Source organism: Corvus brachyrhynchos, unplaced genomic scaffold (genome assembly GCF_000691975.1).
Source record: "Corvus brachyrhynchos isolate BGI_N302 unplaced genomic scaffold, ASM69197v1 scaffold9, whole genome shotgun sequence".
NCBI lineage: Eukaryota > Metazoa > Chordata > Aves > Passeriformes > Corvidae > Corvus > Corvus brachyrhynchos.
The window spans coordinates 2615813-2642994 of NW_008240037.1; the positions used below are offsets into that span (position 1 = coordinate 2615813).

The 27182-nt window shown below is 36.6% G+C and overlaps 1 protein-coding gene across 1 annotated transcript in view; it reads right to left on the minus strand.

The window, feature by feature from the left end:
• Positions 1 to 27060, minus strand: part of METTL25 (methyltransferase like 25) — a 52755-nt gene extending 25695 nt beyond the window's left edge. The window contains exons 1-5 of the mRNA XM_017743930.1: positions 26929 to 27060; positions 23192 to 23356; positions 17850 to 17950; positions 11462 to 12094; positions 9030 to 9174 (exon numbers count right to left, since the gene is read on the minus strand). Of these exons, the coding sequence (XP_017599419.1) occupies positions 9030 to 9174; positions 11462 to 12094; positions 17850 to 17930 (859 nt within the window). The 5' untranslated portion in view covers positions 17931 to 17950; positions 23192 to 23356; positions 26929 to 27060. The remainder of the gene's footprint in view (positions 1 to 9029; positions 9175 to 11461; positions 12095 to 17849; positions 17951 to 23191; positions 23357 to 26928) is intronic.
• Between the last annotated feature and the right edge of the window lie 122 nt (positions 27061 to 27182).

Sequence of the window (27182 nt, forward strand, 5' to 3'; positions counted from 1 at the left end):
GATGTTCTTAATATTCAGTTCTAAATGTACACAAACTCTAAATGTTTAGAGTTTTCATTAGCACATTTGTCAGCTGATCTTTTAAAATGGTGAATAAGAATTACTACTTTCTTAAAAAAAACCCCACAAATTGGCTGAGACTCTGGCTTTTTAGCACAGGAAGGTGACTGGGGCACATTTCAGAATACATCATGTAATGGGGTTAAAAAGGACAGCAGAAAATTTACCCACAGCCTGAGATAAATACATGTAAGTAAAGTTCATTCCATAAAAGTTAAGCAAAGAAAAAGAAAAAACTGTGAAGAACCCTCCTCCTACCCATGACAGCCTTTGGCTTTCTGGGACTAGTGCCCAGTCTCAGCTGATCATTAAAGAGTAACAGCAAGCAGGCACGAATCCTCTGCAGGCAACCTCACGCTCTGCTCTCCTTTTAGCCCTGAGGAATGCCAGAGGCTCTTAGGGGCTGAATACTGTTTTGGGGCCTGTGATTTAAGAACAGGATTTTAATTATGGATTATTAACAGAAGGAGAAAGAAAATTCTTTAGAAATAAATATGAAATTTGACAAAACATTGCAATTGTTTGCAGCACTGGAAATGTACTAAGAATTTGTAAGTGCCTCATGACAAGCTCTAAAATATGAATTAACTTCAAGTCTAATTCTAGAATACATGGAACACATGGTTATTTCTACTGCAGAGATGGCAATAAAAACTTATTAAGTATATTTATTTTGCAAAGAAAACAATGACTAACATGGTTCCCTATTGTATGACTCTCACTAATATGTCTTTCTAATATATATGTTAAAATATTTAAAAAAAAAAAATTGCAAACTGAGTTAGAAAGATGAAATCCTTGATGTCTTCAAGCAAATCCCTTCTAATTTATACCCTGTCCTCTAGGCAAACTAATCATTCATTCAAGTTAAAGTTACAATCCTGTCAGCTACAATCTCAGTGGCACTGTACTCATGCATAACTCTGAGGAAACTATGACACCTTTGAAAAAGATTATCAGGCAAAGCACCATCTTCATTTAAATTATTGAAACCGTGAAGTAGGAGAAAAAGAGAGGGAAATTAATGTTTTAAATTAGAAAGAATTTTTTTGTGTATATCAAAAGTTGATCACACATCTACAATATTGCTGTAAGTACTATTTATTTTTCCACATCCAGTCTGCTCTCAAGCACACTTACAAAAATTTTAGGATGAATATATCGCTATAAAGTTCATGTATTTGTAAGCTACAATTTAAAAAACTAGAAATTCTTTTAATGCCTGCAACTATTTTCAGATATACTTACTATTATATAGCTCACTAAATACCTTACTGTGCTTTTATCTAACAACACAACAGGTGTTCTAAACTGTATAAATCTCAAAAAATATTCAAGAAACATTTTAAGTACAGGTATTCCATGGAACATTTCACAGTAAACAGCTGAAGTGTTCAACAGTGCCTGAAGCAATCACGTTATAATTCAGTATAGAGTAGCCAATCAGAATTCCTCCTATGAACAGTTAACAAAATGGGGAGTTTCAGGTAATCATTTGATGAGCTGAGTTGAAGCTATACTGGTGTTTAATATCAGAAGAGATTAGTTAAATAGCAAGGACTTTACCTCTAAGCTAACTTCTAAAAAAGACCAAATCACGCATTAAATAAACTGCTGCAAATATCGCAACAAAACATCAGCATTTTTAAAATTGATATGGTATTTATAGAAAAAATATAAGGCAGTACAAATAAGATAAAGGTAAAATCCTTTCCACAGCTGCTAATTTTGTATGTGCATAAATGATGACAAGGAAGTTCGAGAGAATGGGACAAGCTTCTCCGATACCTTTAATTCTAGGCCATCCATAGATTTTCATCCCTAAGAGTAATACTACAATTTTTAGTGTGCTAATATTCAAATTTTACTTCACAAAGCTTTAAAGTAAAATATGGTCTTTATAAAACAACAGGACCAACGGGCTTTACTGTTACTGGGAGCCTGATTTGAGTTCCATGGGATCAGAAAGACCCAGATCAGAAAGGTGTGGAGGCAGCAATGTTGGTGCAGCGTCAGGTTCCCCTTGGCATGCCGCTTCCAGCCCTGGTGTCCCTGGAGCTGTAGGCTTTGTGGCTCTCTGAATCCCAGCCCTAAACCTAATGGCTGCTTTTGGCTGATGATGTAATTCAATGGATCAAAATGGCATTTTTTCTTCTGGGATTTTTCAGTGGAAATTAACTTTTATTACCCTCCTCAATATTTTTCCCATACATCCTACTTTGTATATATATTGTGAACTTCATCAAAGTAGTACTAAAACACAACTAACCTCTTCCAGGTCCTCCATAGCCTCTATCTTGCACAACATTGTAGATTTTCAGTCTACTTCTCTTATTCCAAACAAAATAGATAAAATACTAAACTGCCTTTTTCCTTCATGGGAAAGACTAAATCTTCCCTGGCCATATAATTCACTGTTCCTTGAATTTGTATTTTTCAAAAAATGTCCCCTGACTAAGCAGGATTTTGATGAGGGAAGCAGGGGGCAGCCGGGAAGAAAAATGTTTTCTTATTCCAGGAAATAGAATCAGTTGTCACCAAAATAATTTCCAAAACCCAAACCTAGAGTACGTTTTCATTACTGTGCATTAAAAATTTGGCATTCTCAATTCTAACCTCATACTCTGTACACACTGAAAAAAATACAGATATAAGATGGTTCCAGGTTTTAATATATTTGTGCTACAATTATTAATGAAAAATACCATAATAACTTCAATAGGTAATACTTTCATTTAACATCTGTAAAACTTACCTAGTTAATACTTTTTCAAGTTTCATATTTTTTTCAGAATCAATTTTTATAGAAAACATCTGGGGTTTAGTGACTAGTTAGCTGTGTCACAAATTCATGGAAATGTTCCCTATGCAGCAATATCTAAAGATGCCTTGGGAAGGAAATCAAGCTTTTTGATCTGTTGCTTGGAAGTGTTTTCCTGTGTTGCCATGGTATCAGTGGTAGCTATTTTAAGACATTGGCTGTGGAATATCTTTGAAAATATACCTAGGCAACACATAAATCATCTGTACACTAATACCCTGAAACAGTGAGTAATCTTTCATATTTCAGTGGAACAGAGTGATATGAAGCCATTATGTTTGTGTAAAGAATCCTTTAGATAATTCAGTTTCAGAATTTTTGTCCTCTGAATCCACCTTACTCAAAGCTTTTCCAGGTTTCACAAGTCTGATAAAATTCTGTATGTGAATTTTGACTACCCTTTGCAACCCTTTTGGTTCCCTTAATTATGTTTAATCGCTTTTAATAGTCAAAGTTTATTCTGCAAAAGCTTTGCTGGCTTCTTCCAGACTGCCTTATTGAGAAGCTACTTTCCACAGCTTCCTGGAGGGCTTTAGAATTCCTCTGCCCCAGCAGTGACCTGGCTTTGGAAACCCTTAGAAAATCTGGAGTTTATGATTTGTAGTACTCAAGCCAACCTCAAAAAGAGCTTCTGTCAGATAGCTATCACCGAAAGTATCTATACAACTACACCTATCTCATATTTCAAATTACAGAGTCACAGAATATGCTGAGTTGGAAGGGACCCAAAGGATCATCGAGATCACCTCTTAGCCCTGCAAAGCACCATCCTCAAGGATCACATCATGTGCCTGAGAGCATTGCCCAAACACTTCTTGAACTCTGTCAGGCTTAGATCTGTGACCACATATGCTGAGGACTGCACATGATCCAAAGTGTTAAAACTTCCCCCAGCAGGGGAGGTACCTGTGCATTCCCACCTGAATCTGAGTGTACATTAACCCTTGAAGTGTTCGTTTCATGGCTTCCCCCACCCCTGATGGATCAAGACTGTGACCATTGCTTCAACCAATGGATATCTGAAGTGCAACAATCAAGTGTCATCACTGGATACACGGGTGGGGATATCTTTCCTCTCTGCTAACTACTCTTATCCTTCCTTTCTCTTCCTTATATAATTTCTTAAGTGATATTTTCATACTTTCATATTGTCATATTACTATAGATAATAACCAAAATGGCTACATACCTCCTTTCCATTGCAACCAAATTCTTCTAAAATATACATACCTATATATATATATTTTATACGTATATATTTCTATATATACACACACATACATACACACACCTGTCATTTGTTTCACTCCAATCCCCACCAAGGGATATATTAAAAAGAACCTCAGTTACCCCGTTTCTGTGGTTGGTCTTAACAGTAGCTCCAGAGCAAAAGCAACATTCATGTGTTTTTTTCCTCAAAACAGAGGATATAATATTGAAGAATTTCACTGGTTTCTAGACTGATACTGATGTATTTGGTGGTATGGAGGATGGAAATAAGAGAATCAAAATACAGAAACCCAAATTCCTTTTCAAGGAAAGTAAAATCTTTTTTAAAATACCTTAAATTTGCCATTCCGGTCTGTTAAGAGATAATCATAGTCCAGCTGGTACATTGCCCCAAAAACTTATTAGCTGAATGTAAGATAACACAGCTCCCAAAATTCCTAAGAATATCTCCTGAACAGAGGAACAGAGTTTGTTTTACCCTAAAAATCATTAGCGAACTGATTTTTTCTCCAGAAAAACTGACACTATGGCTCACTATGTAAATAGGTTTATGTAAAATGTCTCTAATAAATAGTAAAATCCTTTCTACTCTGATGTAATTGACTATCCAATGCAGTAACAGAGAAGAAAACCCCCAAAGGAATCAATTATACTAATGGCTATGTATATTTTATCCATACAAGAATCTCTGTATAAACAGACAATTCTCCTTAGAGAGAGCCAAAGTAAAACTACTTAGAATTTTCCAAGAGCTGTCATATTATTCCTTATTAACTGAAACTTAGAATTTCATACTGCTTATAACAGCAGTGAAATTTAAAGACAGGTGTTAAAAGACATTGGCTTCAACTTTTTAAAATTGAGTTGAAATTTGACATTACACAGTAACTCTTGGTTGTTTTAGCTACTAATAAATCAAAGTACAGGATTTCATGATCTTAACAGGTCAAAATTATTCCCAGCATAACTGGAAATGTGGTCCCATTACAAAAATTCCCAGATTAATTCAGCTTATTTACAGACACATAGAAGGACACTGTATACTGATTGCATTATTATTCAAGATTGTGACTGCTGGCACCTACTTTCAGCAGAAATGCTCCCAAAGTATTCACAGCAGGTCCAACAGCAAACTGAATCAGCCAAACTTGCAATATCTGTACTATTTTTAGAGTATGTGAGAAATGCAATGCATTATTCCCCGAAGTCACCTCAGAAACAAAAAAATCTCAAACTTGTGATAACCAAGGTGATTCAGTAGCCCAACAAAAATACCATAGTAACATTTTGTTGATTTTTGTCAACTCAACGACTCAAACTTATAAACACTGTGTTAGGCATAATAACAGCTAAATTTTATTCCTTTGAATATCAGTTAATTCCAATTAACATGAAGTGAAAAAGCAATTTTTCACTGGCCAAACAAGACTGATCGTGGTATTAAATCTTAAGTGCCAAAGAACATACTGCCCAGCCATACCAAGTTATGGCAAACAGCAGTGCACTGCAGCTCCTCTGTGAGCTGGCTCATCTGCTTCAACTGTGCTTATGAGAACAACCCTCTAAGTTTACATTAAAAAAACAGCAAAGATGGAAGATGTGCTACTTTGAGGGCAAGAGCTCTGAGGTGGACTTGCCACAACCTTGACTTTAAGGGTGTGCACCTCAAGAAAATCAAAAAGCTTCAAAGAGGACAAATGACATTTTTAAAACATATTTTTAAAAACTTTGACGCTACTCAGTCAAGATAAAATATCTACAGAATTCTTTATAACAGAACTTCCCACTGTGTCCTTGCAGGCAAGCCCTTGCTCACTGGATGATTTCAAATGAGTAAGTAATTTCCTGTGTTGCAGCAAATTCTGCCCAATTCTCTTTGCTTCTTAGGAAGATCTGTCCATCACTGCAGAGATGTAGCTCTAAACCTGCTTCCTAATACTCAAACTAGTCTCTTCACATAAAGCTTCTGCAAGCTCTGATTCATGAGTAGATTGGCCAGTAGCTTTCCTGAGTTTAGTGTCAGCGCCTGGGCAAGCAACAGTACAGATGATATTGGCTAAAGTACCACACAAGCCAACTGGAAAACACAACTGCATGTGGCCAGATGGGATGCATTTCCCATCTGGAATTCTGATCACGTAACTCACTGGTGTCACATGAAGACCATACTCTATCACCTTTGACAGGTCATGTCCATCAGGGGAAGTTCCTGGTTGCAGGAGAAAGGCAAACACCACACTCATCTTCACCTGAATAAGCTCAGTTAGTCACAATAAGTTTATGGAGCACATTTTCCTAGAAACCATGCCCAGGCCCACGAAGAACAAGAGGGAGGTTGAGAATAGCTGGCTGGAATTCATCAGGCATTGACAAACTACTGCCTTCCGTGATGCAGTGACTGGCTCCATGAACTAGGGGACAGCAGAGTCATAGTTTAGCTTGATTTTATGAAGTCTTTCAGCAAGGTTTCCTTAGTATCTTTATAGACAAAATGGAAAGATATGACTCAGATAGGTGGACTCTAAAATAAGAAGAAAATTGATAGTAATCTGAAGCTTGACAGTGAAGCCTGCAGATTAAGGCATGTGTTTATTCCCCCTTTTTAGCACTTGTGGGAGTATCTGGAGTGCTTCTTTGGGCTCTTCAGCCCACCATACTGACTGAAATGAATTTATTGGTGGCAAGAGGACTAAAAATTCAAGAAAAAATCAAGAAGGGATCTAACTGCTGTTTTAAACTACCTATAGGAAAGGGAACAAGAAAGATTAAGCTGGACTATTCTTGGCAGTGGAAAATGAAAAAGACAATAGATAATGCACAATAGCTGCAAATCCTGAATAGATATGAGGGAAAGAACTTCATGGTGAGGGCTAACATTGAAATGGGCTGCTGAGTTACTGCCCTTGGACATATTCAAAGCAAGAATGGACAAAGCCCTGAATGACATGATCTAAATTGGCCCTGCCTTGTGCCATCATCTGGCCCGCATGACCTCCAGAAGCTACTTGCTACTTAAATGCTATGATTTGGTCCATTTTGGAAGCAGTATTAAAATCTACTTGCTTCCAGCGGCTGCAAGAGGAGTTTGTTTACTGCTTGTACAAGTAAATTGTTGGATCAATACCATCTGATTAGTTAGAGTCCTCTAGCATCCTCTAGAATGCTTTGTCAGTTTGAAGTCCATGCACAGGAAATGCCGACACAAGACACAGTCTGACTTCTTTCCCATTTTCCCTTTGAAGAAATCTTAGCTCTTAGATACTGTCAGTCCTTGTTCTCTTAGCCCTCTACTGCACATTTAAGAACAAGCCATACAGTAGATGATTTAGTAGGGGAATACAACAACAGCATTATACATTTTAGAATATGCACCCTCACAGTAATAGGAAAAACAAATAATTTTTTAAGCATTACTGCGACAATATATGTATTCTTTCCTCAGAAAAGAATACTGTAATTTCCTTTTGTTCTGTCCAAATGTTCTCCTTTGAGAATAATTTTTGTCCTTTCAAGCAGAGAAGAAACAGCTAGAAATTCTAACATGCAATTTGACTTCATTTCCATACTGCTATGAGACTGCAGTATGTCTGATTACTGTGCATGTATATCTGTTTCAACTTTGAAAAGTTACCACACCTGATCCTTTGGTGGTGTCTGAGTTTATGCACTGGTATGGAAAAAGTAATCCTATATAGCTAGCACAAGAAGCCCTGTCCTCTTTGCAATAATAAGAAACAACCAAATATTTCAGGGTTAATGACAAGTACCTGGAAAGTTCTTAATTTCTTAAAACCCTGATGTAAAAGTAATTGTATGCTTTTTCTCCAACTGCATTTCTGTAACTTAGGAATTTCAACTGTATTTTCTCTGTTTTTGGAGTGAGCTGAAGTATTTTGAAATTATTAAGACTAACATACTGAAAAACCTCTTAAAATAGCTGCAGAGCAAATTAAAAACAACATGCAAAGATTATTAAAGCAAGCAAGAGCTAGCATGTGTCATGGTCAGTGTGGAGCTGTGCCATAACTGCCTAAGCAGCTAACTCTTAAAGAGCAATACCTGGGTCCCACGTGACTTTGTGTCTGTGAAGTTCCCTGAAAGAGCTGAAGTACACCTTGCCAAGCCTCCCCTTCCTCAGATTTGATTGATATGATGATCAGGTCCTAGAATGCTGGCAGGTGCTCATTTAGACAGCTCAGCTATGTACCACTTGTCTCAGGAAAGCCAGCTCCTTAAATGTTTTTCATTATGCAGAATTTCAAGTAAAAATACCAACTTTCTCTCAAAAATGAATCAGCCCCCCCCCCCTCCACCTCTCCACACAAAGAATCACACCCCCCCCCACCCGCATTTCTAGAAAAATTTGTGTATATTCTGAATCCCCAAATAATTTTCAGGTTATCTCCCCAAGAAAAACTCTTACATATGTACTGTTTCGTGATGGTCTAAACTGGCAACGACCAGCACAGCACCCAGATGACAGTTTTTTTGAGCATTACCTTATATTACAAAAACTTAATTCTGCTCATAGTTGTATATGTCCAACTCAACATAATTGGATGTTGCATGCAGACAGCCAAGGACAAAATCTGGTACAAAGCATTTCAAAAGGATGGTAACATACAGGACTAAAAGAGCCTATACATTTATAAGTGAATCACTGGAATAAAACCAGCCATAGTCATAACCACATAAAAACATTATGCACTAGTGTCCCTAATTTCACTAAATATATTAGGAATATTGGCATAACAGAAAAGTAACAATGTATCTGGGAGTGAATGACCTTCATAAAGTAATTAAAACCAGTACTAAATAAGCCACTGGAAAGGAACAAACACAAGGAGGTTATTAATTAAAAGGTATAATACTCTCAACATGCAAACTGGCAGCCACAAGTTCAGCTCAAAAGAATTACCTTCTTGGTTTTCAAACTGTTCTGACAACAGATGGTAGCAGCAGCCCACACTGCAAACAGCTTTGATTTCAGGCTTGGCAGTAAAAATTCGTAGCGTATTTGCAGCAAGATCTCCACATGTATGTAGACCCACCATCATACAGTCCTAAGAAGAAAAAAACAGGCAACAATAAATTATCTCCTTCATCAACTGAAAGAGCACGAATAAAAACAAACTCCAAAACCCAAACAACAGTGCAAATAGTGAGCCGTAACGTAGAAATACCCAACTCCATGTGGACTCCTGCTGCTCTCGAAAGCTAGTCAAAGCTTACCAGTGCTAAGAAAATATGGTGAAAACTGGCCATGATTCAGCAGAAGTTCAAGATTATTAAGTAACAGCCGCATGGAAGGGAACATTTGTATGTTTACTGGACATAGGCCATTTTCTCATGTCTTTCCTAGGTTTCCTATTCTTGTTATTAGTGCCACTGCTACTTCCTCTTCTAAGTAAATATTTCTTGCTGTAAATCTGGCTGGACCTATCTAAGGCATTTCTGCTAGTTTGAGTTGCTGAAATCAAACCAACTTCCTAAATACAGGTGTAAGGTGAAGAGCAGGCTTTGTTATCTCCCACACTGCAGTGCTGACAGTTTCACAGTATGCCCACTACTATTCAACAACAAATGGGCATTTTCTTCCACAGCACAAAGTGAGAACTTCAGCTTCAGATACTCTGTTCTTCTGTCCATTCTATTTCCTACTTACCTTTTTTCTGCAACTTCCCTTTTCCCTCCATTTCTCCATGAAAATTCTTTCTCTTCTCACCATTCATAAACACAGCTCCCTTCTGACATTATTAGTTGGAATCCACATGGCAAACATGGTGTTGCTTTGAATTTCAGACATATTTATTAATCATAGAATCAAAAAGTCATGGGATCATTTGGGTTGGAAAGGACCTTAAAGATCACCTAGTTCCAACCATCCTGCCCCACTAGAGCAGGTTGCTCAAAGCCCCATCCAAGCTGTCCTTGAACACTTCCACGGATGGGGCATCCACAACTTCTTTGGGAAATTTGTTCCAGTGTCTCATCACCTCACAGTAAAGAATTTCTTTTTAATATCTATCTAATCTAAATCTACCCTCCTTCATCTTACAGCCATTCCCCCTTGTCCTATACCCTTAAAAAACACAGACCCTTAAAAAAATTCTCTCTCCAGCCTTCTTGTAAGGTCCCATTTAGGTACTGGAAGGTGCTATAAGGTGTCCCCAGAGCTTTCACTTCTCCAGGTTTTCAACAAGAAATTAGGCCAGGGCCACTCAGCTGAGATACCTTTCTATAATCATTCTGATTTTATCTGATTTTCTCACCCATCTGTATTACATAGTGCACGCATGTGCAAAACACTAAAATTCCTGCTTTCCTCTTTCACCTTCTCTGACAGTATTTTTTTTGTATCAAGAAAGGCAGGGATATAGGATTTCTTCCACCTTTAACACAGTACAAATTACACACTAAGAGGATGCAAAATCCAGCTGTGCAAATGTAAAGGCATATGCTTCATCAACAAACCCTGCTGCTTAGGGTGTCTTTTGAAGACAGACATGAGCTTGCTCCACATATTCTCAGATACTCAGCTGCATTTATAGCTCAAGTTATAGGGCCATCAGCACAATACGGTCTTGAATCCGAGATTAATTACACCCTGGAATAAAATACTTTGGTTACTACTGACCACAGAGAAGTTCTTATCATTCCATAAAAGACTGAATGCATCTACTCAATCAATCTATGTTAGTTCAGGATACAACCACAGAGTATCTAGACTTGCGTCACTGTCTTTGGGCAGGTGAAATTGGGCTTGTTTGTGTATACACAAACCCTGCCAGCTAGTAAATTACTAAATGAACTTAAAGTAACTCTGTAAAGTCAAAATCATTCTTTAGAAACTCTTCATCTTGAGTACTATATACAATAAATTCTCCTATGCCTTCCCAGTATGATTGAAATTACAAAAATACGTAACTTGAAAAAATAAGAACTTTCAGGAAAATTGAAACTCCACTGCTTAATACATGCATCTACGTAGTAAATAACAATAAATCCAAAATAATTAGATTTTTTATATAATGAAAGCAGTAAAATAACTGAATATGCTGTTAACTTTGACAGCTGATTATTATTTACCTCATAAATTCTAAAGACTGATTCAAAATAATCCCAACACATATATCAAAACAGAAAAACAATCTTTATCTGGTAGACATACTTCTGCTACCTGGTTAAAAACCACTATTGGGCCAGAATATTCATTTACACCAGAGACAGCACTCTATGAACACTCATATACATATGAAAATACATATGAAAACAAATATGTACACATGAAAAAGGCAATATAAAGACAATGGATAATCTAAATACAGTAAATATTTAGAGTAAAATAACCTCCAGATCTGTTATGATGTCATTGAGTTCCGTTTCTGCAGTGATGCAAGAGGTCAATGGAAAATACAGGTTTGATTCACTTGACTTTCTTGCTTTAGTCTTGAGAGATGTCATTTTTCTTTGTACTTTTTCCTCTTCACAGAGTTCCCCACAGTTATTATGAAATGAAGAAAAGCCTTCTACAGCATCAGCAGAAAGAACATTTAGAATAGCAAGAACCTCTTCAGAAAGTTTGGTCTCATGAGATTGTGTCCCAGTCACTAAATCAGCTTCAGTTTCTGTGCTGGTTGCAGGTGTAGCCATTTCTGTGAAACCACAAGAAGGAACTAAATCTTGGAGAATCACTTGGTCCTGATTTTGAAGACTGTTGGCATTATTTAAGAGCTCTTCACTGATTGTTTTACATTTAATTTTACTTTCCACTGGCCTGTTATTTGCCTTTTCCAAAGTCTGGCTTTTGAGGCTTTCTCTTCCTCGACTCTGATATGCTCTCCAGTGTTTCTTCAGTTTTCTGTTTCTTTCATGAGCACCATTCGTGTTGGAGCTTGAGGAGTCAATGCCATAAACTTTTAAGTTATATTGCATGGACAAAAATGAACTCAGGTAGCCTTTTCCAGAACCTATATCTATCACCTAGATAATGGAGAAAAAATAAAGGAAAAGAAAATTGCTATATTAATGAACAAAAAAAGGCACACTTCAAACACAAAACTATTCCCTATAAATTTAAGTATGGATTGAATGTTACCTTATCAGTATCATACTTCTCAATGCACTTAGTTCTTTAGTGTTGTTGGTCCACTTTCTGACTTTAAAACACAGAATTAAGTCTTAACTGATGTGCTCCAGAAAACAGACACTGCAATGTTTATGCAATGCACATTCCCTGCCTCTTCTTGTGAAGACTTCCAGTGTATTTTTTGACACAGACCTTTCTTCTGCTAAAAAAAATAACCATAAACCACAAGCAATTCCACATGCCCTTGCTAAACTGGATCAGAGTTAGCAAATAAACTGCTCACAGTATTCAGCTTTAGGCAACTAATTCCCATTGAGGAGCCTACTACAAGTGGGTGTGCAGCAAAGAGCATCTTTAGTTTCAGTGCCTAATTTAATCCCTTCAGATTTAACCTAAAAATGGGTGATATTGATACTCTTTTATGTCAGAATGTTCATTTATTCTGCTTTCCCATTCTGTGAAAACAATCCACACAGCTTTGTTTAACACAAGGATGCATTTCTAGTAAAACAAAGGGGCTCATAAGCCACATGTACCTTCCACTGCCCGTTCTGGAAGAAGTGATAGGTGACAGTTTAGTTTGTCTCACAGCTGATACCACGTGCTAGTTCAGTGACTGATATAACCCAGGAAGGAAATACCCTTACAAAGTATTAGCAGAAACAAGAGTAACCCGAGATCTTTCAGTACATAATCACAGCTTTATATAATGCACGTTTTAATATGCAATAAATACATAACACAATATTTTATGAGAATTGGCAGACTGACACTTCTCTAAGGAAAGAAAATTATAATGTTCACTTCTGTCCAAGTATCCACCAAAAATAATATTGATCAGATATAAGGACTTACTTGTCGAAGCTCCTGAAAGTGTTTGATTCAAGAACACCTATGTTTTGTTCTTGGTCTGTCACATGTTCATAAGGAAGCTTACACTGATACTGCTAAGTCCAAATTGCAGCATACACTGCATGCATGCATCTTAAACTCAGCTGCATAGTTTTTTACCAGGTAAAAATAATATATATTCAAGCAATATTCTTACTCAATGAAAAAGAAGGATTTATTCCCCATTTTAATAAAGAAGATTTGGACGGCCATGGAATTAGAAAGAAAAATTTGAGCTAATGTCACTAAAGACAGTGGAGAATACATGATATTAGGTAAAAATTGTTTACTCAGGTAGCACATGGCTTTCTTATCTGTAGTCATCATGTGATATTGATGTATATTTGCAATCTAGACATGCTGCAACCATAAAATTTCTTGAAATAAACATGCACAGGAGTGAACTTAGTGAAATGGAACTTATATAACCTAAGCATACCTTTGAAAATGTCATTTATTTGTCACATTCATCAACAATATTCTCCTCTACTGAGCCCTAGTGAGGCCACATCTGGAGTGCTATGTCCAGTTCTGGGCACTTTAGCACAGGAGAGACCTGGAGCTCCTGGAGCGGGTCAAGCAGAGGGCAACAAAGATCATGAAGGGACTGGAGCATCTCTCTTATGAGGAAAGGCTGAGGGAGCTGGGCCTGTTCAGCCTCGAAAGGAGAGGAATAAAAGTATAAGTATCTGAAGGGAGGGTGTCAGAGGATGTTTCCAGGCTCTTCTCAGTGGTGCCAAGCAATAAGACAAGAGGCAATGGGCAGAGACTGATGCACAGGAAGTTCCACCTGAATATGAGGAAGAACTTCTTTACTGTGCAGGTGACTGAGCACTGGAACAGACAGTCCAGAGAGGTTCTGGAGTCTCCCTTACTGGAGATATTATGGAATAATCTGGACACAATCCTGTACCATGTGCTCTAGGGTGACCCTGCTTGAGTAGGGAGGTTGGATCAGATGACCCACTGTGGTCCTGTCCAGCCTGACCCATTCTGTGTTTCTGTCATTTGAAAGGAAAGGAAAGTGTTGAAGGAATAATTTTAACCACTATTTTATTTATCAGACATTACAATTATGTAGAATATGCACACCTCCATTCTTCAAGTTTTGAATTATTTCAGTAAAAAGCAGCATTTGAACACAAGAGAGGGGCAGTGAATAATTCCTAAGTGTGACCTCTAGTGGCTGTACAGACCAGCTGCAGCTTGGGGAAAGTTTCTCAAGAGAAAATAGTAATACATGGTTAAATTAGCACTGGGAGAACAGCTTAGAAATGAAAGGAAAAACTGACTAAAACTAGCAGGCAATGATCTTGTACTAAACAAATAAACTGCATTAAACTATTCCCTGCTTTATCTTCCGTTGATTACATAGGGAAAGGTAATCAGCCATCCACAGCATATCTGTCAAGCATGAACTTTCAAAATGAAATTTCCATGATATAATAAACTCCAAAGGTCCTGTCCACAGTGAGTTGGGTCCTATGTTTAAACACGGTTTCTGGCACAATCAAGCATTCCAACATTTCCCAGCACCAAATCACAAATGTAATGGATGCTGAATGCAGAATTATATCATCCTTACATTACATACTGCAAGTCTTGCTGCACATGCTGCAATTTCCAAGGAAAACTTTGACTAATACATTAAATAAAACAAATGTGCACTTAAGCAGAGGAATCAACACTGGCTTCTTTTCAGAGTTTAACCAAGAACTCCTTTAAAAAAAGCAAGTTCCACTTGTATGATAGTAACAGTGCTTAAAAGGGGCACCAAACAACTGAAAAATTAAGAAGTCTTTTAGTTATTTTGCTTTAATGTTTAAATCCAAATTGTTAACCTAGAAGTGATTATAGTGGTAATTAAATTTTTGCTTTTATTCTTATTTTACTCTTTACTATTGTACATTATAGAATACCAGCAGAGAGCAATATCCTCTACCACCCGTAATACAATGTGGGTATGGAGGTGAAATGCAGGGCATTTTTCAAGCTGTCATTGATCTGTAATATCTGAAAGAAACACCCTGAGGACACATGCTGTTGTAAAGCATGTGTTATGTTTTCATAGCTCTAGATTTTTTAATTAAATGCTACATATATTTTGTTTTGCAAGAAGGACGGAAAAAAATCAATAAGGAAAAACTACTAAAAATTTATAATTGCTACTTTTTTTTAAGTTGAAAGAAAACAAAAACAAAAGGAGTTGCTTTTTAAAGGCCAAGAAGGAGGCTTTTCATTTTTTTATTTTCCAAAGTAACAGGAAAGCTCTTTTCATATATTAGGGATTTGTAACTTTGCACAAATAAATATTGTTATAGTGTATGACTATAATGGAAAGAAGTTAATATAGAGCAGTTGGCATTTCATATTCAGTGATATACTGCAACAATATTTTTTATTAAATGTTGTAATTTAAAAAAAAATAAACAGAAAATAATCCTATGTATAAAGATACTCCAAGCTATCTGATAAAAATGCACAATCACTGGATGAAATTGCAGCATATTGACAGATAATTAATAATGATTGGTTTGAGATTTTATAGTAACCAGCTACATTGAAACTTCGGCTAAGGTATTAAGATGGCTTTACTTTTTTACTTTCTGAACAGGGATTTTGCTTTCCTTTCATTCCTGAATCTCACAGGAACTATTTAAATCTAAATAAAAATGCTATATGAAACACCACTTTCCACCAAATACAGAGACCACTTTGCTACTTATTGCATTGTAAGCAAACTATACTCTACAGCTTTTCCAGTACGTGAAAGTCTTCAATACTTGAACACCTAATACTTGCCTGAAACAAAAGGTAAGCAAGGCAAAAAATATGCTCATGACAGAACAAAAGACTTTCACAAATGTGCTGCTAGTGTATTTCTGTTCTCTACAGAGCACACCCACTTTTTAGGGCTGTGGAGGGCACCCATGCTTGTCACTGGGGCTGGCTCCTAAAGTGCTGCTGGAGAGATCACCTTCCGTCGCTGTAAGCGATTGCAGATGCTCACGAACTGATTGTGTCTCACCCAGTAATGTTTGGCCTTAATTAAAGCTCTCTATTTACCAGGCAATCCCAGTTGTAAGAACAGCGCCTAAAACTTTGTTTTCATCAGCTGTTCCTCACTAAACAGATGGTTAGGACTGAGAATTTTGATCTCTGTTTCCAAGGATGCCACAGGTCTGATCTAAACCTGTCAAAGAGTACTGGATCATTTACTTATCTAAATTAAACTCACTCTGAGCCAAATAACCTCCTAACCAAAGTTCAGCTTCAGCAATTCAGAGCCAAATCCAAGTTTTGGGGCTTTCCCTATGGAGGTAGCAACAGCAACTTGGGATGCTGCAGGTATGTTAATTTTAAATGTATACTCATACATATTTACTACAAAAAAGAATGCTCAGAGAAAATATCCTCATCATAAAATCTGGGCAGATACCATATTAACCTTTGGTTTTAAACAAATATAGTTTGTTCTCCACAAATCTTTGTGGGAATGAATATTAGCCTGGAGGAAATAAGTCTCCATTTACAGTTACAGCCCCTTGCATGGAAAGCAAGGGCAGCTCAAATGTAGAAAGGAATCAAATGTAGTGTGGAGAGCCACTAGACACCTCTAGTTTAAAGCAAGGATGAAGCTACATTGGCCAGTTACCAGCATTAGTGAGATTAAAATGAATAAACAAACTCAACTCATACTGAAAAATTCAGAATATTTTCATACTGAAAAAAATCAGTACCTATTTCATAGATACTGAAAAATTTAGCCTTACCACTACACAGGCCTAACGTATGGAATCTAACAGAAAGTTTAACACTGAAAAAGCTTACAGAGAAAGTATATGCATGTAAACCGAAGAAATGGTATTGGTGCATCTTGTCTAACAGAATGTGAAATACACTACTCAAAAAAGTTGAGTATTGCTGGGGTGCTTGTGTTTAGTCAACAGATCCATAAATAAACCTCTACAAGGTTTTAACGAAACAGTGATCTAGTGCACTGTGCAATCACAATTACATGTATATAAAAAAAAAGGCTTAAGTTACAATCAAATTTGAGAAAGGAATCCTGCAATTCTTCACCATCCAAGGACGAACCTACCATATGATGTACGAAACAGCCAAGCTGGTTGATAATGGTGGTGGGTGCCCAGGCATTATACAGATCCTACCAAATGTATTTCATATATATTCTTACATAGATCTCTGCTTAATTTGGTCTCTCTTCAAACTAAAAACATCATAACTAAATTCCTAATTTATAGATCCCAATCCATGTTAAATAGAGGTGAACAGTACTAAACAATAGGAAATAATTTAAATCTTGCACCAGAATAAGATGAGCTTTCAGCATTTCTCAAGATACTCTGCTTTGGTCGCTATGTGACACCCTTGTGTCCATGACAGAAGGCAGCTCTCCTACTGACACCTATGCAAAACTGCCAGCAATATAAAAACAAGCAGTACTTGTCCAAAAAGCAGTACAGTTTTTAGCTGCTCACCATACAGAGGATGATTATAACTTCTTAAAACTATTCATGAGTGATTATGAGTCACTGAAAGGCAGCTCCTTTGGAATAATTCATTTGTAAATAAAATTGTCCTTCAGCTTGGCCCCAACAGCTCTTCTTTAGCTCCAATTATGTACAAGAAAAGTAACAACAGCAGTGACAGAATATCAAAGTGATGTATTTGCACACAATAAGGAGAATAACTCAGAAGGTACCTGGTAACACACAGTAAGAAATGCTTTCTTACCTGCTTTATCCCACAATAATTTGCTATGCTGTCTACCAGCTCTGACATCACCTGCACTTCATGGGATTTCTTATTATTCATAAACTCATCTGGTTTGATACCTGTCTCAGATTAGGAAAAAAAATACACATTAACACAATCTGTAATAACAAGGATTTGTGATCAATCATTAAAAAATAGCTTTTATATGCTATAGTGTTTATATATTTTCAGGATAGTAATTTTTTAAATTAAAAACTCATTAAACTATTACAAGATTAAACTTCTGAATTATGAGTGAATTAGCAAGATTCAACACACTGTAAAACTCAGTTTTTTTAAGACGTAGCATATCTAATACCTGACCAAATATTACACAATAGCTACTACTATAAAACTGTACTATTTCTTCCTGTCCATTGAAAAATATTTATTTTTGTCTCATTTATCACATTTACCTTTCCATAAATGAAATATAAGGGCAGGGACAATTAATAATTAATAATATTGATTAATAATAATTAATAATATATAAAATAATATAATAATATATTATATTAATATAATAATAATAATAATAATAGTACAGCTTGTTAATGCCACAGATTTGCTGACAATATCAAGAGGGAGATATCTCTAATAAAAGCTATGAGCAATACTGGGAAAATTCAAAGGAAGATGAACTTTCCTTTTCTTTATTTACCCTATGTACTGGTTACAGAACTGTTAAACCTTTTTGGCAGAAAATCACTCATTTCAGTGTTGCTGGAGAATGTGTTAATGAGATGGAGTCAACCTCCACCATGGGTTTACTGTTTGTGGAGAACACCAAGCACCCACTTGCTAACCTCTGTGCAACTCCAGCCAAAAGAGGAGCTCAAAAGTCACTCCCTTGGGAGAAACCCACGTATTTCTCTTTGGGATCCAGTGCTTCAGTACACTTGGACCCAGTTAAATTGATGGAAATTTTTGTAAGTCTGAATGATGGTAGAAGAAACCGGACCATTACTGACGAGCATGCTCCTAGAAAACAGGACTTTTCTACATGAGTAGGCAGATTAATATACTTTCCCATTTTCTGCTTTATGCACAGTACGTGTTCATCTGTCCAGAAACTGATCATTAGGCAAAAACTATGTTTGTTTTTTGATCAGATCATGCTGGGAGAAGAGCCAAGTGTGTTACTTCTTTAAAAGAGAGTGGGGAATTGAACTGAGCTTGTAAGAAACCCAGCGCTTTCTCTATTTTTCCCAAACCCCAAGGGATCTGTCTATTTCTTAAACATCTGGAGCTTTTATAATAAACTGCTATGACAATACTTAAAGTCTAATATAGACTCTATGAACTGACAAAAGAAAAATAGACTAAAAGACTTAAACAATACAAATAGCAGAAACAAGTGTTTGTCATTTCATTGAAGAATCTCCTTAATGCTAAAATTGTAGAGATCTACACAGCATCCTAAAAAGCTCTTAATTTGTAAGCATATCAGATTAAAGAAAAACAGACAGGAAAATAAAATTAAAAAGAAAAAAGGTTTCTCTTTTTGTTTATATTTGAACATTTTTGTGTCCGGATAGGCTCATCAGAAGAAGCAGAAGAATTGGAACAAGAAGAAACCAACATTTAATTTCTTGACAGAAATAAAAGTTGCTTTTTCTCCAAAGCAGCACTGTCACTTTGGACAATGACCACATACTGCACCTTTACTCTTTTCTGTATTATGAACTCAAGAGACTGAATGGGGTAATGCTAGATGAAGCACTATGTCAGAGAGTACTTAATCCAGATTAAGTATTTCAAACATGGTAGAAATCCAGAATGATTAATTAACTTACAAAAGCTGAGGTTCCAGATAGAAAAAGCATAATTTGTTTATATCTACATATATAGATTACTTAACACCTCAGCTACATAACTTTCTTAAGGATTTTTTTTACTTCTTTCCCTGCTTTCTGCAGGATAACACACTGCTTATATTTCAGCTCAGGGAAAACTATACTGTTTGGAGAAAATCATGGTTTTTAAAATAAATTTTATTTTTCCTGCATTTTTAGCAAAATTCTGATAGGTTTTTACATTATTCTGAAAAACAAGCAGACATATTACAAACTAATGCAAACAAATGTATCTGGGGACAGTTTTATATCACCCAGACAATTTGAAAATTTGAAAAAAAAAAAATACTAGTTTGACACAAACTGTGAAAATTCTTTCTGCTATCACAAAATTACTTTCTTGAAACAAATAATTATACACGTACAATTCCTTATTATGTGTACAACTGATGCAGGCAGAACAAATACTAATTTCAAAAACCATCAGAAATTTACAGAACCATCTCCCTTTGTGATGAAAAAAAATAAAATGTAGTTTCAAATACATTACAGAAGTAGCTCGGGTATGACAGAGTAACAGAAAGTTTAATTGTACTAGTTTTAGTTGGTACTGCAATGTTGCTCATTCCCACTGCAAATCCCTAGTATAAGCCCCTGTACTCCATTTGAAGAACTGCTTTAACTCCGTAGTTAGCTACAGCTACATCTTCACCTGTGATGCTGAGCAAATTGAGGAGAGACTGTTTTTCTGTCCTGGGTTGCAGTGTATTCTATTACCATCCCCATCAGCTGTTGAAATCAGGTGGGGCAGTGTTTCCTTGCCTCCTCCCCCCAGACTATCTTTCTGTTAATGGCCCATCATTGTCCTGCCGCCTGACTCAGAGATAACTCCCTCCGGACTATCTTCTGTTAATGAGCCTAATCAACACTTGGCCTCATGACTCATTACCCCATTGTGAGATGCTCCACCCAGAGGGAGGAACCAAGAATTCCATCCTGGATATAATCTGAGATGCCCTACACCAGAGACAACCTTTCCACTGGATTCCCAGGAGTTACACAGCCACCACTGGACCTTCTGAGAAAGAGCAGATCCTTTTTTCTACAGGATCACTGCTTCAGAGGACTGCAGCCACCATTCTACCAGACTGCTACCACCACACTGACTAACAGGGTGTCAGGTTATATCTTGACTCTGTCAGTTTGAACCAGTGTTTTCTTTTAGTTTTTAATCTTTTTTTTAATTTCCCCATTAAATTGTCATTCTGACTTGGTGCCTCCCACTGGTTTGTTTCCAAAGTAGTACATTTTCATATAGGGCTAACACATATATTTTTAAGATCTCCTATTGCAGGATGCAGGGGATTTATACCCCAGCTACCTGTGGAAATTCAGATACACCAGCTAAAAAAACTATACATTTATAGTCCACACCATACAACCCCATCTATACAGAAGTTTACTACTGTGATTTAACTCCATGATCCAGAGTGAGGAACTGGAAAAACCATATGCTCAAAAAAAACTCCTCTAAGGCAGAGTGGTGTTCTAGCACCTGGAATTTAAAGATGGATTCATTAATAGTCACCACATGACATGATTATTACCTTGGCCATAAACACACTGCAAAGGTAGAGTACTCTTAATCCAACCCTCACTTCTGGGTGGTTAGGAAGCAAAGTGGAACACCCTTCAGACTCAGAACTCCATTCTGAGTAGTTGTGTCCACAACGTGCTTAAAATGTTCGTGCTTCCCAATTATTCCCAGGAAGGATAGCAATGTGTCTATATTAAGACTGCAAAGAAGCTAGAGAACTATGTAAGTATGCAAACTGTGGCAATAGGCTCAAAAGTCTGTTTGTCTTAGAAGAAGAAAACTTATTAAAAACATCTGAAGCGTAAATGGAATTATCCTGATGTGTATTTTTCAGAATATATGCAACACCATCATAAAGTTGCCAGTTTTCTCAGACTTTCACTTCTCTTGACTTGCAAGCTTTAGCGTATCAGGAACAAACATATCTTCTGAAATACATAAATAAGTCCCAAATATCTAAAATAGCTCAAAGTTAAAAGATCACAATTTCATTTGGCAACTTGCACGTTATGAATCCATAAGTCGGTATTTCACTTCTGCCAAAAGATTACCAGGAACTACAATTAAATTAACTGATATTTACTGCCAATTCAGCACAAAGGTTTTGAGTTATAATTCTACTGTACACATTTGGAACATATTTTATTTTCCCAAGAAGTACAACTCAGAAGTACTGCAAAAATACAAACCCAGGCCCCAGTTACACAACCGAGCATCACTTCTACCACACAGAGAACAAAATATTCAGCAATTGCCTTATTCCTGATGCTCCATTATGCAGGACAAGAAGATGACAGAATCCTCAAAGTTTTGTCTAAGAAAGTTAATCCAGGTATGGACTCATGTACAAGAATGTAAAACTAGAGAATTACAGAAAATTAAGAGGAACATGGGGAACGTGATATAGTAAAAATGAAAATAGCTATAAAGCTAGTGGGAAAGAAATGCAGCATACAGTTGTCAGGTAAGAAAAAAAAAAGCTTCTGATGAACTAAGAGCATAAGGAAAGAAGCCAGAAAGTAAGAGGAATGCACAACAAATCATTAAGAATATCTCAGAAATGACATTCTAGTACGTCTAAAAAAACTTGGGGAGCCAACCATTAAAAATGGCAGAACTGGAAAGAGATCACTGTAGAAAATGGGAGAGATGCACAACATTTATATAATGGTGCTACTACTTAGGATAAGAAATGTCAGGAGTTTTAATGCACCTAGAGATAAAAGGCACTAGGAGGCAAAGGCAGAGAACTGCTCAGTCTGTCTCTTAAAAACTAGTAAGAAATCTCAGTGAGAGAAATCTGGAAAGGCTGAGGACTACATGAATAGTACATTTGCAGTAAAAATGACAGCAGTCTAAGTAAGGATAAATGCCAGTTTATCACCTGATTTAAAAATACAATTGTGGCAAGACTCCCAGTGTCCAACTTGATGCCAATTTAAAAGCGTTTTAAATCAATTCTTTTAACTACAGAAAATGAAATTAGTTTTATCACATATAATTGGTATTAGTCCCAAACATACAGAATTAATAAAATCTTTTTTTTCTAAGACATCAAACATTTTCCATATTTTAGGGTGATACTTCTCAGAAAAGCATGAATAGCAATTATGATTCTTGCCACTCAGGGACAAGACAAACAAAGAGAATTAACAAGGTATCTCAAATAGTGATGTGCCGGCATCTCTGTCCCATCCCCTTGAAAACTGAAATCTATGATGGGTCTACAGATACCGAATGTTCAAATTTTAGCAAGAGAATCCATTTTCTAAGCAAAGACAATGAAGAAACTATCTAGGAACCAATGAAAATGGAAGTGAGGATCATGTAGGAAAAAACCCTTAAATACCAAACTACCCTCCAAAACCAAAACTCTCTTATAGTCCTATAGTGAATAAGTAAACATTTAAATACAAATGTAAATATACCTGTTGCTCCTTCACTGTTTCCTTTCAGTGCTTCAAGCACATCTTCTAATGGGGTACACACTCCAAGGCTGGACAAAGAATGATATTTAGCAGCCAGGGCAAACAAATGTACATTGATAAGCTTCTCAGAGTTTTCACAAAATGCACTGGAAAAGATGTCATCATCTGCACATAAAAAAAAAGGAAAGGATTTTTGTAAACAGCGCTTAACAGCTCTCTGATAGTGCTGACAGAGAACTACAGACAATAAATACTTAGTATCAGACACAACTGGCCATTTATCTGCTTCCCTAAATGGGAAAACTCATTATTTTTCTTCAGCTGTATTCCCCCTTCAGAACCAAGGTCAAATTTTGCTCTTAGCTGAACCAGAGTAAATGTGGAAAAATCTGTTGTTTCAGCAGACCTACTTTAGTATAATTGACAAGCTAATTCAGTCAACATTATCACTTCTCTTTTGTTTACAAAACTTGCCCATTATACATGTCCTAGTCAGCCTTATGTGCCAATATGCACTACCAGATTTTTTTTAAGGAATGCAGCTGTTCAGCATATGAAATGTTTTGATTCACAATCACTCAAGTCATGTACTTTCCAAGCTGTTTTGTAACTGGTGAACACTGGGAGAATTAAATTAATTTTTATTTCCAATCAGGTGTGGGCCAGTTAGATTCCAATGCATATTTTGTTAGATTCATGATGAAATACTTTATTTTGGTATTACTTAGTACTGAGTTTCAAAAATGTACATTTATTTTTAAGTGAAATGTATTAATATGAATAATTTATTAATTATGAGATTGCTTTGTATTGTCTAATTCCTCTCTATTTTAGCTAAAATGTGAATTCTACATAGTTTTGCCAATAATTTTTATATATTTGCAATTATTTTAAATATATAAAAGGTAACCAGTCCAGCAAACAGTTACAAAGATTTGGAAGAAGTCTCCTGGTTTGTCTTTTCTGTCATAGGTAGATTTTGAGCAAGTACATACCTAGCGCAGTAGCTCTCCTGAATCTGGCATGACAATGGATACAGCTGTTTTGATTGACCTCAGCTCTAATGCTCTTAATTTTCTTGCATGACCACAACTGAAGGTCATGCATATACTACGATCCACTGAAGACAGTCCCAACCATGTCAACATGTTAATTTTCGTGATATGACACTACAAAGGCATGAGCACAGCAAACAAATTTTGTATCTAAGAAAGCAAAAATACTGTCTAAGCTGTGACCAGAATTAACATGGTTTTGTTGTCTGCACAGCACTTCTTACTCTATTTCTCTGTGCTACAAAATCAAGAAAGAAAGCTGCCTTTCTCTATAAACAACTTCCTTGTCTGAACATCCAGCAAATTTTAGTTAGTGCAGTCTTCCTGAAGGATATGATTTTAACAGGATATTAGAGACGAGAAATAAAGACTGCAGCTTTTAGGGAAAAATGGCAACTTTGCTTTCCAATGTCTCTTCTGTAAGATTTACTTCAGAAAGATAGAAAATAGATGTGCTTTCACTTCTTCAGCAGCTGACATAAAATATATCTACTGTTCTTAGAAATCTCACTTAACTGAAATCAAATGCAGCAATACCCATGTGCTATAACATCCCAGAACTTCCTTATTTGGTGGAAGAACATGATAGAACGAGCAGGATCACATGCAAGATTGCTAGTGTATCACCTGTAATAACACTCCCACCAAATTTAAATTGTTGTCCTAGCTTGCCAACTAAAAGAAAGGAACCAACTGCATTAAGGCATCTGAAGCCTAACTTCAAGCTACGGACTGGCAGTTGGTGAACTATGCATTATTTATGAGTATTAAAAATGTTAGTTTACTTGACACATTTCTACTCTGGATGCTCACAAGAGGAAATCTAGCATGTCTTTTAAACAGTCAGTCGATACATCTGTAAACAAATCTTCAGAGGAAAGAAACATATGCCCCAAAGTTGGAATCACAGCACAAACAGTAATTTACAGTAAAATATGAAAATACTTAAACACAGATTTGTCTGTGCCTGTGTCCAATTTACAGCAATGGTGTGATAAACAGAATGCAATATGGCAAGTGTCAGCTTTTTGATGTATATAAACCAGTTTCTGAATCTAAAAAGGGATCTTACATTTTTCCTCAGGGTAAAAGTCAAAACAAGGATTCCATCCTTCACATGATCATTATAATGAAATTATTTTGAACGAGGAAGAGCAATCTCTGTTTTTGTTGGGTTTCAAGATCTCTAATGGCTTGTTTCTGATCCCTAATGTTATTGAGTTGCACTAATGCACTCAAATAAGCTTTGATACCACATTTCTCTCTCTCTCCTAACTTTAATACAGGCTAGCAGTGTATTAACTTGCAAATGTAAGAAGATGTTTTCAGGTATCTTCACTGAAAAACTCATATTTTACTCCGAAGTATTTTCATCATGTGACTGGATGGACAGATACCACGCAGTCAAATGAGTAAGGCATGAACCAACAAACCAGTAAGCACATGCCCTTTTATACTACAGTGCAGTCTGTTAAACAGCATAATTTTAAAGTCAGAAAAAAAACGGGCAGTTCTTCCCTTTTTTCTTTTAATTAGCAGAAACAATCCCTGCAGAAACCAAAGAAGAAATGTTGTATTTTAGCCACAGCTAAAAAGCTTCATACTCTTCAAAAGACGTGCCTAATTTTAGACATAAAATGTCTTTTTGTTCCGGTAATTTCTGCATCAGATTCTGTAACATGCATTTTAAATGCAGATTATTAAATTATTTGCCTGTTTTAAAATCTACAAAACAATACTGTGCCCTCCTGATTCTCATTCTACTCTACAGGCCACCACTTTGGTGTTTGAATCATTCCATGGGCCTTCCCATAGAAACAGGATAGATCAGAGTAATTTTCCTTCAGTTTTCTTTATGATGATTTCATCTAACAATTAGTTTTGTTCCAGCCTTTATTTGCATTCAATTTTATGCCCTGTTGCTCTGAATCAGTTCTGACTCTGACACTACCTGTCAAGAACATTAAGCCTGTCCTTGCTGCTTCCTAACAATTTTGCTTGCTGACCAGACCACTATCTTGTTTCCATCTGGCTCTTGAAGTTAATTCATAATCCAGTGTCTTTTCCATGCGCAAATAAACTCGATGGGATTTTTCCCAAATAACTCAACCCTTTAAAAATGAGTCTTACAGTTAATATTTTGAGAGGTCTTTAGATCCAAGGAGAAATGTTGCTAGTGATGTAGCAATTCACAGTCCTTCAATCTCTTTCTGAGTCCAAATCATCAAGAAGCACAGAAGAGCTCTTGGGGGAAGCTCTGTGGAGCCTTCTTTTAGACTCCACACACTTTCCTGCCTCACGTGCCACTTAATACAGGATTTCAGAGCTAACGCAAAGTGACATCTATCTACACTCCATACGCTTTGGCACGACGTAGCCTTTTCTCAGCTGAGTGCTTTGTCCGAGATTTCACCTTGGGTTTGAAAATGATCTCTTTGCTGGGCCTCAGTCCTCCCAAATACCAGAGCTCTCAGATGCTTTATCTTCATTTCTGTACCCTGCCTGAAGGAGCATTATCGGTATGTTTCCCTCCCATTTGGACTGCAGTACATTCAGGAACAGTTTCCTAGCTGGCTTCCTCTCCAGTTACGTGAAAATTACTAAAAATATGAAGTGCTTCTTAAACAGATCTTGTCAGAAATAAAACAGCTGTCTTTCTCTGCCAGACACACTGACTCTTACAGATACACAGGGAAGCGGCGTTTCGGCCTTTCCAGCTGTCCTCCGCATCTCCAGTTTCAACACTCGGAGGACTTTTAACTGTTAATCTTTCCACTCGTGGAGGCTTTTTGTATGCTTTGTTCGGTTTGGGGGCTCTTTCATTCTACTTCTATTCCGGAGAAATCAGTCAGAGTGATGGAATCTGACAGTTCGGAGCTTAATTTCGTTTCCAAATGAACAGGATGAAATTAGCGACATGAGACCACCGTCACAAC